The 15,051-nt window shown below is 40.5% G+C and overlaps 1 protein-coding gene across 2 annotated transcripts in view; it reads right to left on the bottom strand.

The window, feature by feature from the left end:
- Nucleotides 1-11,317: 11,317 nt before the first annotated feature.
- Nucleotides 11,318-15,051, bottom strand: part of LOC134359093 (pancreatic lipase-related protein 2-like) — a 39,074-nt gene continuing 35,340 nt past the window's right edge. For both annotated transcript variants that reach the window (XM_063072035.1, XM_063072034.1), the window contains 2 exons: nucleotides 13,244-13,411; nucleotides 11,318-11,448 (listed from right to left, as the gene is read on the bottom strand). In XM_063072035.1, the coding sequence (XP_062928105.1) occupies nucleotides 11,376-11,448; nucleotides 13,244-13,411 (241 nt within the window). In that variant the 3' untranslated portion in view covers nucleotides 11,318-11,375. The remainder of the gene's footprint in view (nucleotides 11,449-13,243; nucleotides 13,412-15,051) is intronic.

Raw genomic sequence — 15,051 nt, 5'->3', positions numbered from 1 at the left:
ATTCGTGGGATCCACCTAGAATGAAGCACAAATAGTCAGCAGAGATTATTCACTCTTTGCCAGTAGTGATTACTGTATATTTATGTAGGGAAAATTTATAACTCATATTCAATATGTGAATGATGATCAAGTGCTTTTATTAACATCACATAAACTAATATTCATGCCTCATATTCCAATAAGTATCCATTTCATCTGATTGGCCAAATCAAGGCAAACTGCACTCTTTAGGTACTGTGATTCTATATGCTGCAGTAAATGGTTAACTATTTCAGTGGAGCACTAGATTCACATGTCAAAATTATGCATAGAATTGTCATAGAATTATATGAAAATTGGTATTGTCACAGATCCTAATCTGATGGAATTCTAATTATGAGTGCAAACTTCTGATGTTGTACAACTACATTCTTTTAAATGCAGTATATCGAGAACCAATTTTAATTAGCAGCCAGCAACATAATTTAGCAAACAAAATGCAAAATATATTGTGATTGATTTTTTTTAGGTACCATGGGAAATGAGTTGTGGTTCAAAGGTTTTTAAAGCTCCTTTTTTGTCTGCAGTTTGCAAAAAAAAAACAACTTGAAAACGTAACGTTTCTTGCCAAACTGCCTAATGGCACATGTTAACTGCATTATGATTATATGCAGGATGTCAGATGGAAGTATTCAATTAGTCATAATTGGTGACTTTATAGGAATCTAGGATGTATTTTGCATTTAAAAGGCAAAATTTGGTTGAGCATCATACTCGAAATATAAATTTTATTCCGGTTAATTGATCAACCTGATTATGGTAATTTTTTCCCCTGGTTTGTCTATCATAGGCAGAAGAAAAATTAATTGTTTGAGGAAATATTGAAGGAAATCTGACTCACTATTGTTCCAGTCATGCTATCAATAAAAGTGAAAATCTACCTCAAACGAAGCATCATTTCTATTCATTGCAAGCATTTCAATATAGACGGATTTTTTCCCCTCCCGTTACATGCATTTCGATACCAATCTGATGTTTGACATTGTGCAAGTATCTTTGACTTCAGTATTTACACAATGGTTATTTGCAGCCAAGTTGATAGACTGGGATGTTGAGGACTTCAAACTTTTAATCGAGGGAAGGTGTGAAGAACAATAATCTTCTGAGTTTGAGCATACTACTGCCCAAATACGAGAAGTAAAAATCTGTCTGTTTACTTATTTATTCATTCATTTACTTATTTACTCATTTATTACTTTATTTATCTATTATTCTATCGGTCCATTTATTTACTATATTTACACACTTTGTCCTCTTTTGCAAATTGGTTGCTTGTCAGACTTCGTTTATGCAGAGTTTTACATAAATCCTATTATACTTCTTTGATCTACTGTGCCTGCAAAAAATGAATCTCAGGGTTGTATATGGTGACTTAAAGTACTTTGATAATAAATTTACCTTGAACCTTTAAACTTTGGTTTTCACCCACTGTCACTAGTCCACTGAGTGTATTGGGTGAATGTGCCAGTATGTTCCCAAGCCTACAGGAATTCAGGCAGAGACCCAATGGAACTCATAAAGGATTGCCTATTCTATTTTGCACAAACCCCAGAAGCCAAAGAATTGCACGTGGCAGGAAAGAGACCTTATTCCACAGTCAGGCCAGTAGGGCGTTGCTCCAATGTCCCAGCATTTTGATAGGACATGTGATCCCTGCAGAAGTGGCCATATATCTGAAGTATTTCAAAGGCCCAAAAGTTAAAATGGGGGTCAGCATCTTTTTTTTCCAGAATTCTCTTTAAATGCTATTCCACTGCCATTTCCTACAATTTTAGTGGGGATCTAGATGCTGCCTGGCCTGCTGCATTCACTGGCAATTTTTATGTGTGTTGCTTGAAATTCCAGCATCTGCAGATTTTCTCATGTTTGCGATCTACAATATTCAGCGTGTTTTTCAGGAGATATCTCATGATGTAAATGTAGGCTTCAGATGATCAGAGTGGAAGTACAAAACTGTTGAGACGGTATGTGTTTGTCTGATGGCATGAAGCATTGAGGTGCACAGAAACATTTATGAGCACAGGTATATTCTCATCGGGAGTAGTTCATTGATGTGCAGTTGTGATTACTACAAAATTTAATCGATTGTGCACCTGAGTACAATGAGGAAAGTTAGGTAATCAACAAGAAAATCTGTTGAGATATCACAGGTATTAATGAACTATGAATATTGGAGTTAACAAATTGTTCAAAGTAATTATGCAAGTGCACAACTTACAAAAGTACAATTTTTGAAAGAAATTACAGAATTTTGGCCATGGCAAAAACTAGTCATGTGGAACAGAGACCCTCAGCTACATTTTGACAACTTTTATTGTGATTGTCTTGTTTCATGAGTGACAAATTCAGACAAACAATAGTTCTAACTCCTAAAAATAAACTTAAGCAGGTACTTTACTGTCATCAAAATACATCTGAAAGCCTTTCGCATTTCAGTTCATGTTTAAGTTGCTTTTATTACTCACTCTTCCTGTCTGATCACTGTTGCAAATAAGGTTTACAAATATATTTTGGGATTTTTTTTGCCATTACTTGTATATTTTGTTCTTTAAAATGGAGTGTGCATTTAATATTCAAAAAAGGATTTATATTCAACAATATTGGGAAGGGAGCCAGAATCCAAAGTTCAAAGCTCTAAGTAAAATTTAGTATCAAAGTACGTTCAGTACTGTGCAAAAGTCTTAGGGACACACACACATACATACACACACACACACACACATATATAGCTAGGGTGCCTAGGACTTTAGCACAGAACAGTATTTGTCAAGATGGAGTGGAGAGTGAGTTTGTAAATCTGGCAGGAGCAAGGAATGTTGGGAATGGTGAGGGTGGAGTATCGTGAGAGGGGTGTGGGACAGGTGGCAGAGGTATGCTAGAGGTGGGGGTGGTGGTGTGGGTATAGACGCACACAGTCCTGAGACACCAGACAAGGTCATTTGATTTTAAATAATTGGTTTATTAATTATTACTGAATGTCTCTCTGTTGCTTCCCACTCCCCCCACTCTCCCTTTCTCTTTTCCCAACCATGATTCCCCTCTCCCCACCCCTTCCCACTCTCAATCCACAATAGAGACCCATAACAGAATCAAGTTTATCATCACTCACTTACATCATGAAATTTGCTTCGTTTTTGCAGCAGCAGTATATTACAATACATAAAATTACTACAGTACTGTGCAAAAGTCTTAGTCACATATATATATAGCTAGGGTGCCTAAGACTTTTGCACTGTAGTAATTTTATGTCATCATATAAAACCCCTGAAATTCATTTTCTGCGAGCATCCTTGTGAAAGCAAGAACCATAGTAGAATCAATGAAATACCATACCAAACATGATGGACAAACAACCAATGTACAAAAATGACAAACTGTGCAAATATAAAAATAAAAATAAAGGAATTATGATAAATAAATAAATAAGCAATAAATATCAAGAACACGAGATGGAGAGTCCTTGACAATGAGTCTATAGGCTGTGGAATTTAGCCATATCACTACACACAGGGCAGAGTGAGTTGGTGACTGAAGTCTATCCTTCATTGTGTTTGTACCCATGACCTTCAACCCCATGACTTCACTTCCTTCAGCAGCAATGCAAACCTTCCATTTCCCTAAAATGGCTTTCTACATGGTCTGTTGAAGTAAGGATACCACCAAGTAAGGGTAGCTTTATGTATATTTATTTAATTTAGAGAGATATAGCACCTTAACAGGCCCTTCTGGCCCAAGTAGCTTTTAGCACTTAGTTACAGCCATATATCCAATGAATTAGCCAGTACGTCACTGGAATGTGGGAGGCAACTGGAGCACCTGGAGATAACACGCACAGCCTTGGTGAGTTTTAGTAGGGGTGGATACAGGTCTTTTAAGAGTCTCTTAGTTAGGTACGTGGAACTTAGGAAAATAGAGGGCTATGCGGTAGGGAAATTCTAGGCAGTTTCTAGAGTAGGTTACATGGTTGTCACAACATTGTGGGCTGAAGGGCCTGAAATGTGCTGTAGATTTTCTATGTTTCTAACATACAAACTTCTTATAGACAGAGACAGAATGGAATGTGGTTCGCTAGTGCTGTAATCGTGATTTGCTAACTTCACCCCACCTCACCTCATTGCCTATTTGCACACTATGCCCTTCTCCTCACACCACTGTCGCAGCCTCACCCACATTTGACTCATATCGTTAAAAACATGCCTTATGATATACTTTATGATACTTTCAGCCAATTGGAGCTGAATTGAATTACCACAACCATAGCTGGCAGACAATTGGAACTTTAATCTGATGATGTAATGTTAGATTTAAACTGGGCTCTCAACGTGAGAGGGACTAGATGTTGTTTGTGTCATTATCCAGACCTATCCTTACATAAAGAAATTCTTTAGTCAGTGATTTAATTGTGGCTTTGTATGATCCTACTAAAAGCAGGTTGTCACAAGATATTTGCTTGGTTGTTTAACTCTGGGTTCTGCAGGATGAAGTGAAGCTTCGACTAGCTGCTATCCCCATATCACTGACCACAACTCATTATCTGAGAATTCCTGTTCAATCCATTCCTTTCAGTGAAACACAACATTCCAATTTATGATTAGTTTAAAAAGATACTACCTTTGAAACTGGTGTCACAATATCAGGAACCAAAATGTTTTTCTTATCCACTGATGTCTACTATAAGCCTACTGACTCTCACAGCTATCTGGACTATTCCTCTTCTCACCCTGTCTCTTGCAAAAACGCCATCCCCTTCTCGCAATTCCTCCGTCTCCGCCGCATCTGCTCTCAGGATGAGGCTTTTCATTCTAAGACGAGGGAGATGTCTTCCTTTTTTAAAGAAAGGGGCTTCCCTTCCTCCACTATCAACTCTGCTCTTAAACGTATCTCCCCCATTTCACGTACATCCACTCTCACTCCATCCTCCTGCCATCCCACTAGGAATAGGGTTCCCCTGGTCCTCACCTACCACCCCACCAGCCTCCGGGTCCAACATATTATTCTCCGTAACTTCCGCCACCTCCAACGGGATCCCACCACTAAGCAGATCTTTCTCTCCCCGCCTCTCTCTGCATTCCACAGGGATCGCTCCCTACGCAACTCCCTTGTCCATTTGTCCCCCCCATCCCTCCCCACTGATCTCCCTCCTGGCACTTATCCGTGTAAGCGGAACAAGTGCTACACATGCCCTTACATTTCCTCCCTTACCACCATTCAGGGCCCCAAACAGTCCTTCCAGGTGAGGCAACACTTCACCTGTGAGTCGGCTGGGGTGATATACTGCGTCCGGTGCTCCCGATGTGGTCTTTTATATATTGGCGAGACCCGACGCAGACTGGGAGACCGCTTTGCTGAACATCTACACTCCGTCCGCCAGAGAAAGCAGGATCTCCCAGTGGCCACACATTTTAATTCCACATCCCATTCCCATTCTGACATGTCTATCCACGGCCTCCTCTACTGTAAAGATGAAGCCACACTCAGGTTGGAGGAACAACACCTTATATTCCGTCTGGGTAGCCTCCAACCTGATGGCATGAACATCAACTTCTCTAACTTCCGCTAATGCCCCACCTCCCCCTCGTACCCCATCTGTTACTTATTTTTATACACACATTCTTTCTCTCACTCTCCTTTTTCTCCCTCTGTCCCTCTGAATATACCCCTTGCCCATCCTCTGGGTCACCCCCCCACCTTGTCTTTCTCCCCGGACCTCCTGTCCCATGATCCTCTCGTATCCCCTTTTGCCTATCACCTGTCCAGCTCTTGGCTCCATCCCTCCCCCTCCTGTCTTCTCCTATCATTTTGGATCTCCCCCTCCCCCTCCCACTTTCAAATCCCTTACTCACTCTTCCTTCAGTTAGTCCTGACGAAGGGTCTCGGCCTGAAACGTCGACTGTACCTCTTCCTAGAGATGCTGCCTGGCCTGCTGCGTTCACCAGCAAATTTGATGTGTGTTGCATGTTTTTCTGTAGCTTGCCAAGGACACCCACTATGAACTGAGGGGTCCTAGAATGAATTAGAAGCAAGGTAAAGGAAGAATTAAGAGAAGTGTGGTGTGACAGAAACATCAGAGTACAAGGAGGGGAAATAAAATAAGGAAAAAATGAAGCTTTGCAGAAAGTAACAAGTATTGGCACAGCAGCCGGATATATTCCCTAGAGTGTAAATAGTAGTGAGAGTGTAGAGTGTAGTGAGGGGAGATTTGACAGGGATATGCAAATTATAAGGTATAGACCGGGTAAGTGAATGCAAGATTTTTCCACTGAGGTTGGGTAAGACTAGAATTAAAGATCACTGGTTAAGGAATGTTTAAGGTGGAACAGGAGGGGGGAGCGTTTTTACTCAGAGGGTGGTGAGATTGTGGAGCGAGCTGCCAGCAGAAGTGAGAATGCGAGTTTGAATTCAACATTTAAGAAAAGTTTGGCTAGGTATAGGGATGGGAGAGGTATGGAGGGCTGTGGTCTGGTTGTACTCTGGGTCAATGGTACTAGGCAGCGTAATAGTACGGTATGGACTAGATGGGCCAAAGGACCTGTTCTGTGCTGTAGTGCTTGTTCGATGACTCTATGATTCTATAACTATAATGTAATAGTGAGGTAACTGCAAACTGTCAAACACATAAGACAAGATGAAGACAAGCAGTACTGAGCTATGAAGCTTAGAAGAGACTGCAACTGAAACAGATGGAATCATAGTCAGGTTTCACACTGGCAAATCTGGAAAGAAATAACTCGTCAGGTCACATCAGGGATGCAGTCAGACATGATTGGATTGATATGCACAAACAAGTGTTCAGAGCAAACCCGTGGACTTCCTCCGTGCAATGGATATAAAAGGGAGAGCTGGGTGAAAACATCGCCAGAGGGAAGATTACCAGCTTATAAAATAGAAATTAAAAATTAGAGATTGTTCAGTTCACTGTATATTGTTTATTATCAGTTAATGTTCAACAATGTAAAATAAAAAAAATAAATTTTATCATTACCACTGCCCTAGCAGGTATAGAACTCTTCTTATCCCATGAGCCACTGCATTTGCCATCTCATTCTCTGTCACAATGAGGGTGGAGGAGTATCACCTCATATTCCATCTGGGTTGCCTCCAACCTGATGACATGAACATTGATTTCTCCTTCCGGTAATTATTTCCCATCCTCCTCACCTCTTCCCCTGTTCCCTACTCTGCCCATTCTCACTTGCCTATCACCTCCCCCCCGGAGCCCCTCCTCCTTCCCTTCCCCTATGGTCCACTCTTCTCTCCTATCCGATTCCTTCTTCTCCAGCCCTTGACCTTTCCTACCCACCTGGCTTCACCTATCACCGTCCAGCTATTCTCCTTCCTTCCCCCTTCCTTTTTATTCCAGGGTCTTCTGCCTTCCTTTCCAGTCCTGAAGAGGGGTCTTGGGCCAAAATATTCATTTCATGTTTGTGGAACATTTCAATTTGTGTCTACAAACACCACTCACTGCAGTACAGTTTACTGCTCCAATCAAAGAAGGTGATTGTTGTGTATGATCTGCCGTAGAAGCAAATGAGTCTGGGACTAGGATTGGTTGAGTGTAAGGTTGGGTGGCTGAGAAAGGGGCCAGAGCTCTCAGATTTTCAAAGTGTAAACTATGGGAATATCCTAGAGGAAATCTGAGTCCTCAACAGCAAAATCAAGTTTTACAATCCAGCCCACTGTACGACGGAACTGATGTTGCTTGATCCACAATTTCTACAAAGTTTGAATTCTAATAGATTCTGCAAGCTACAGAAAGATCTAATATACTAATGGAAAAATAGATAAAAATGTAAGGAATTATATGTTGTTAATGGTGAGGAAGGCAGAATGAATTGGATCAGCTAGTAATTTGGTCTGGGTAATGACAGATGGAATTTAATCCTAATGACAGTGAGGTGAATGCATTTTGGGGGGAACTAAGGGCAGGGCATGTACTATGAATAGTAGGACCCTTGGGAATTTTGAAGAGCAAAAGATACCTTGGTGTGCAAGTCCAACATCTTCATAAAAATAGGGAGAAGAACAAGAAAGCTTTTATAATAAAGTCAGAAAATACCAGAAACACTCTTCAAGTCAGGCAGCAATTGTGGAAATTGAAACATTGGTTCAAAACCCTTCCTTAGAGCTGAAATAGAAATGCTGTTTTCCTTACCTCAGATGCTGACTGACCTGCTGAGGACTTCCTGCATTTTCTGTTTTTAATTCAGATTTCCTGTTCTATTTACATATTCTTAATCTTTTGACTTTTGTTTCAAATTATCTTCTTTCTTCTTGAGCCCTTAACTCCCAGTGGAACGTTGGCCACTGTTGACTTTCCATCTCCATTATCCAAAGTCAATGGTATGGCTGGAGTTTGTCAATGTTCTGGTAATCTATTGTCTTCCACTGTACAGGACATTGGCCGACATAGATTCGCTAGAGCTTTGTTGACCGGCCTATCACCTGGTGATTGAGATTTAGTCCTAAATAAGATTACAGATTTAATCTCCTATAGATTACAGTCAGATGTATCTTACTTTATGAAGTAGATGTAATTATGATTTAATTAAAATAAACCACAATGCTAATTCTTTCCGCGGTTTTCTGAATTGAATTTGGTTTTCACGTTTCAGGTTCCTGGAGGTTGTGAGGATCGTTATTGTTATTGCCAGTGTTGTTTCTTGCACAACTGTGCATGAAGCCCAGCCATGGCTAACAGTGTAAGAATTCTGTGATGCATCAGACACAAAGGATAAAGGAGGCAGTATGCTGTAATCCAGCCGACAGCCCTCTCTTCCCAGTGATATAAATGCAATGTTATGTGTTTCACTGGAACGGGGCTGCACGAGGACATACCCGATCAAAACTTCTCCATGGATGGCTTCCAGACCATTCGGGCTGACCGGAAGTGCACTGAGAGCGGTAAGCATAAAGGAGTTGGGTGCTTACTGTTCTGGTTAACAACAGATGCTGCAATCCGGGTCATATTACGATTGAGGAACGTATTTGTAGACCAGATATTGAACTTTCTACTGTTGGACTTCGGCCCCATGGAGGGTCAGACATCCTGAGCCAATAGACTGGTCCTGGACTTATTTCCATCTAGCATAGTTTGCATTTTGTTGTTTGATTGTTTGTGGTTTTTGTATTGATATATTTATACTCTATTCTTGGTTGGTGCGGCTGTAACGAAACCCAATTTCCCTCGGGATCAATAAAGTATATCTATCTATCTATCTATCTATACAACTGCTGTAACCCAGCCGACAGCCCTCTCTTCCCAGTGATATAAATACAACTGCTGTAATCCAGTCGACGGCCCTCTCTTCCTAGTGATATAAATACAGCTGTATCAATCCCACAGCAAAACGCCTGCATGTTCCTATGTTTTCTTAATGCTTCAGAAGGCTCCATTCATTGTGTCTCATTTCCACACCTGACAGACCTGTAACAGTTGCATCATTTATTCATTTTCCCAGCTGAATTTGTTGACGAACTGTTGTGTTTTTACATCCTTTGTGTCTTTTTGTCTATAAAGGAAAGTTATTCTGTGAAGTTATGATATTTTATGCTGGTCACGGCAGCAGGTGGAGCTGTGCAGCTGTTATCGCCAGAAAGTTTATGCTTTAAGCTACATTTAAATGTGTCTATAAAACAGGGTCTCAGCCTGGGGCCCACACACCCCCTGCTGAATAGCCATAGCATAAAAAGGGTTGGGAGCCCCTGCCATAAAAGAATAAAGGAATGGTGAAGAGGTGAAGGCCTCAAATTCAATTACAAATTTATGAGCATAACTATTGATGGTCTTCATTGGTCGGGGTCGAATACAGATGTTGCACACTAGCTGTTGAAGTCAATACAAACTAGGACAGTACAATATGGAGAGCAAGCTGTTGCCCATGTAGCAGGATCCCCCTCTCCACGCAAGTGATGAATCCAAAGGAATGGCAGTAACCAATACAGTTTGGCACCAGTAGTGTCGCAGCAGTTACCACTTAGCATTGAACTCAGCATAGGACTGCCTTAAGGACTCCAGCTCCCGACTTTTCCTCGAGGTTTACTCCCAAAGCCGTGAGTGGTTATAGCCGCAAGGCAGCGGAGGCTTGAGATCAGAGTTTTCCTTCTCCTAAATGAGCTGACAACCACGGCTGATGAGCCTCAATTGTCCAGCATAGTCATAAAAATATTGAAATATGCTTTTTTTTGAAATTTTCATTTGAACATCTCTGGAAAATCTGAGTAATTAATGTATAGTTCCATGGTAATTTATGATTTTGCAATTATTCTGCAATATGTATGCATCTTGGAATAAAATATGTACATAATACACACATACTTATCTTCTAATCTTTTTCAACCAGTTAGGGTGGAGCACACATTGGTAAAAGAACGTAGCTGTTGTAGCCACTGTCCCCAGGTGCAACATAGCTCAGCAGACCACCATACTATTTGTTTTCTCCCCTGGTCATCTAACGATACTAGCTTTCTAGTTTAGAAAGGTGAACAAGCCATTCACATCTCAAACTATCACATACAAGGCAACCTCTGAATAAAACCATTCTGCTGAGACATGAGCCCAGAATACAGGAGCAGCATTTAATCTCCTCTTGCTGAGATTACGTAGAGTACAATTTCCGATTTTGAGGCAGGAATGTTGCCATTAAGCACGTGTTTTACATAACGAGCACCCTTTAACGCCTTTTCAAATTTGGAATGCCAAATCTGTCAGTCCCTCTCACCACTGGACATCAAATAAAGAAACTTGTGGAATAAATCTTGCTTTGGAGAAACTTAGAAAGTAGTACATTTATAAATATAATAATTTATACATTTTAACTGTGAGAAATTTAATAAATATTTTAAGCCATATCCTTCAATTTTGAAAGGTATGTCAGATATTCAAGTCTCAAAGTCAAAGTCAAAATAGAATTTATTATCAAAGTAGGGATGTGTTACCATTTACTACAGCGAGAATCATTTTCTTGCAGGTATTTACAAGAAAATCAAGGACAATAGAATTTATGTAAAACCATACATAAACAAAGGCTGACAAGCAAAGTAAAATAAGTTATAGGTTTCTCAGCTGGAGAACTCTGGGCATTGGCTTTGCAGCTGACAGCACTTTCACAGAAAGTTCAGCAGTGGGGTCATCTCACACTGGTTAGCCTTCCCCAGTGTGGTCAAATCACAGGCAATAGAGACCAAAGCATACTAAGCCAGTGGGATGGGTCCTCTATATCCAGAACAGGCGAATGCAGGTGTAGAGATAAGCAGGCCAAATATACTCAGAGAAACACAATTCAAACTGTATGAACACCTTTATTTCCAAATGGTCACATTATGACAACAAAAACATTTTAAGCATTTGAGCAAGGCAAAACAGTTTGCAGAATATCTTCATCTTTAGCTCCAGATCCGCAAAATTTAAACCTGAAAAATAAAAACAAATGAAATATATCTTGAACAAGTAAGAGAATCTTACATCAACGAAACATTTACATTCATAGATTTCATCACCTTCATTGAAGATGTAGTGCAAAATGGTACTGTATTCATTTTTAGTCCAGTTCTGATGAAGGGTGTCAGGCTGAAACATTGACTATTTATGCTGCCTGACCTGCTGAGTTCCTCCAGCATTTTGTGTGTGTTGCTCTGGATTTCCAGCATCTGCAGAATCTCTTGTGTTTATGATTAGACTTCTAGTTGCATTCTTGTGGTATCATTCATAATAGTGAGTCAAACAGTTAATAAACACATTCCATTTTATGAACAGTCTAAACTAATTATATTACTCTAGTGAGAGTAGAGCAATTTATTTGGAAGCCACATACCTGGATGAATATTGAGTTTGACAATTTTAAATTAATGAAAAGCGATCATAAATGTACATAGAATCTTTTTGTGTTTGTAATGATGTCCTGGATGGAATATTTAAAGCATATTTGCTAAAACCTATTACTGGATTTTATGTTCTGATCAGGTTGCTTATGTAGCTTTAGGAGCTGACTGTAACCAATAGTGGGTTTCCGGTGAAATGAAGCAAGCATCAAAACCGTCCTAAACCTGTCAGCAGGATCTTCCTGCATTTCGTCTGCTTTTGCTTAACTGCCTAACTGAAACAAGGGATGAAGGCCGGCAGTTCAACAGCCAGCAGTCGAGTTGTAACTTTATGGACTGTCTCATATCCAGTAGGGTGCCATGGTAACGTTACGATTAGTGTGACACTATTACAGAGCTCAAAATGGTGCTCTCTGTAAGGAGTTTGTACTTTCTCCCCACGACTCCATGTTTCCTTCCACATTCCAAAGATGTACCAGTTAGTAGGTTAATTGGTCTTTGTAAATTGTTCTGTGACTAGGCGAGGGTTAAACAGGTGGGTTACTGGGCGGTGTGGCTTGCTGGGCCAGAAGGGCCGGTTCCACACTCTGTCTCCAAATAAATGAAGGCACAGAATAGCTGGGTGGGGCAGGCCCAGACTTGACAGTAATGTTGAATTGTGTACTTAGATGTTTCCCTGATGTTGATGAGAAAGTGATTTCAAGCCTTGAAGCTACATAAGTTCATGACAAAAGACAATACTGTAGTTCTGCACACGGAGACTGATCGATGGCCAACGGCATTCTGGATAGAGGAAACAAGGAATCGCTCAAAAACAGTTAAATCATCTGATGGAAAGATTCAAAGGAGGTATGAGTTAAGTTGCCTCCTATATCTTTGCAGTTCCATTCTCAACATTAATTTCCAGTATTTCAGCTTAAGTCTGGCACTTTAAACATCAGTACTTCATTCGAGCCATTGGCTTTGCCAGCAGTTTGTTAAGATCAGCTAAGTGTTCAAGAGCCTGTTACCTTCAATATACTGCAGTGTTTTCAGCTTATTTTCAGGAAAAGTATAAATGGACATTTGTCTTCCAACCAGAGGGACTGGGCAATGAATCACCTTTTATACAAGTTAGTATTCAGCAAAGCAGCTCACTGGCAAGTTTAATCATATTAGCAGAGTGTTTAGGGATTTCCATTCTTCAAGTATAATGATTATTCCCATAATGGTGAATTGGGAAAGTGTCCAAACTTGCTAGCAAAAAGCAATGTTTTAACAGCATTGCTACATCCACCGTGCAGCAGATCTACTCTAGATACATAACACTCTGCAAAATACATTCAAAATATCTCAACCAATATTGATAAATAATGCATATTCAATAATTTAATAAATGTTTACTTACACTTTCTGATCATATATTCTCAATAAAGTTATAGTTTCTGCTCCAATTTTTGGCCCAAAAAGATTTGGTAACTTATTATTCCAAAGAAATTTGACTTTAGTAACATTTCCCACATCCTCCTCTACATCAATGTCAACTGTGAATGTTTTTCCATTCTTCAACAGAGCTCTGAAAAGCAAAACAGACTGGTTAGCATCCTAAACTGACCTAAGGAAATGTGCTCTGATACTTTTCCTTTCCTGAAATCCCATAGTTTCTGATAACAAACCACCAAAAATACACTGAGTGGTCACTTTATAAGATATAGTACCTAATAAAGTGACAACTGAGGGTAAACTGAGGCTCAACTACAGGAAGCTCTAGAAAGCCATGGCATAGCCATTCTACAAATTTCTTCCTTTGGGAACCAGCACCAACCTAATTTTCCCAATCTACTTGCATATTGAAATCACTTGCATATTGAAATCACACATGATTATCACAGCATTTTCCATTCAGAGATCAGATGGCAGAAAGGAAAATGTTATTCCTGAATCATTGAGTGTGTGTCTTTTGGCTTCTGTACCTCCTTCTGGATGGTGGTAATGAGGAGGTGGAATGCCCTGAGTGGTACGGGTCCTTAATATTGGATGCTGCTTTTCTGAGACACTGCTTCTTGAAGATGTCCTAGACACTACGGATGGAGGCTAGAGCTCATGATGGAACTGACTAATTTTACGATTCCTTGCAGCTTACTTTGATGCCGTACAGTGACCCTCCCCCCATACATGCAGTAATGCAGCCAGTTAGAATTTAGTTTACTCCTTAGTAATATTGATAAATCTGATTTTAGCTTCTCCTTTTCAAACTGCAGGGTGAATTCTATCACACTATGATCACTAAGGGTTCCTTTACTTTAAGCTTCCTAATTAAACCCGGTTCATTACATAACAGGAGGGAGGAGAAGATGGCGGCACGATGCAGCGCGCACGGCCGTTCCGAATGAATATCGATATGTGTAACTCAGGGTGCCGTGCACAATCCAGACTTGATGGAGACCAGCCGTGAGAAGCATGGAGGAACACTTGGAGTAACTTCTGAAATGCCCGCTTCGCTGCTGCTGCTACTGTGTGATCGAGAATCTTCGGAAACGAAGGCCCCAAATCCTCGGCTTTGCCTATTGCCTGTTGCCGGGGCTGGGGTCAAAGCGCTCGGCAGAGGTGGTGTTCGGTGCTTGGTGTCAGAGAGCTGGTCGGAGGCTCGGAGTTTTCGGACGGACTCGGAGTCGGACTGTGGTTGGATGCTTCCAATATGCTGCATTGGCAAGTTGGCAGCGCTGGAGGTTCACCATCTGTGTGAGATGATGGGACTTTTGAGAGACTTTGAGACTTTTACCGTGCCACAGTCTGTTCTTATCAAATTACAGTATTGCTTTGCACTGTTGTAACTATATGTTATAATAATGTGGTTTTTGTTAGTTCTTAAATCGGTTTGTCATGTGTTTTCGTGATATCATTCTGGAAAAACATTGTATCATTTCTTAATACATGCATTACTAAATGACAATAAAAGAGGACTGCGTGTCCTCATAATCTAATCTAATCTAACACCCAATCTAGAACTGCCATTCCCCTAGTGGGCTCAACCACATCATTATCAACATCATGTGCTGTATTGTATAATGTGGGTGGTCATGATTGTGATTGTTCTCAGCAAATTTTTCTGGTGTAGTTGTTTGCCATTGATTCTTCTGGGCAGTGTCTTTACAAGATGGGTGACCCCAGCCATTATCAATCCTCTTCAGAGATTGTCTGCCTGGTGTCAGTGTT

The sequence above is a fragment of the Mobula hypostoma genome, chromosome 19, assembly GCF_963921235.1.
Source record: "Mobula hypostoma chromosome 19, sMobHyp1.1, whole genome shotgun sequence".
NCBI classification, from domain to species: Eukaryota; Metazoa; Chordata; class Chondrichthyes; order Myliobatiformes; family Myliobatidae; genus Mobula; species Mobula hypostoma.
Note: the sequence above shows the minus strand (reverse complement) of the source record. Positions and strands in the feature narration are given on the sequence as shown.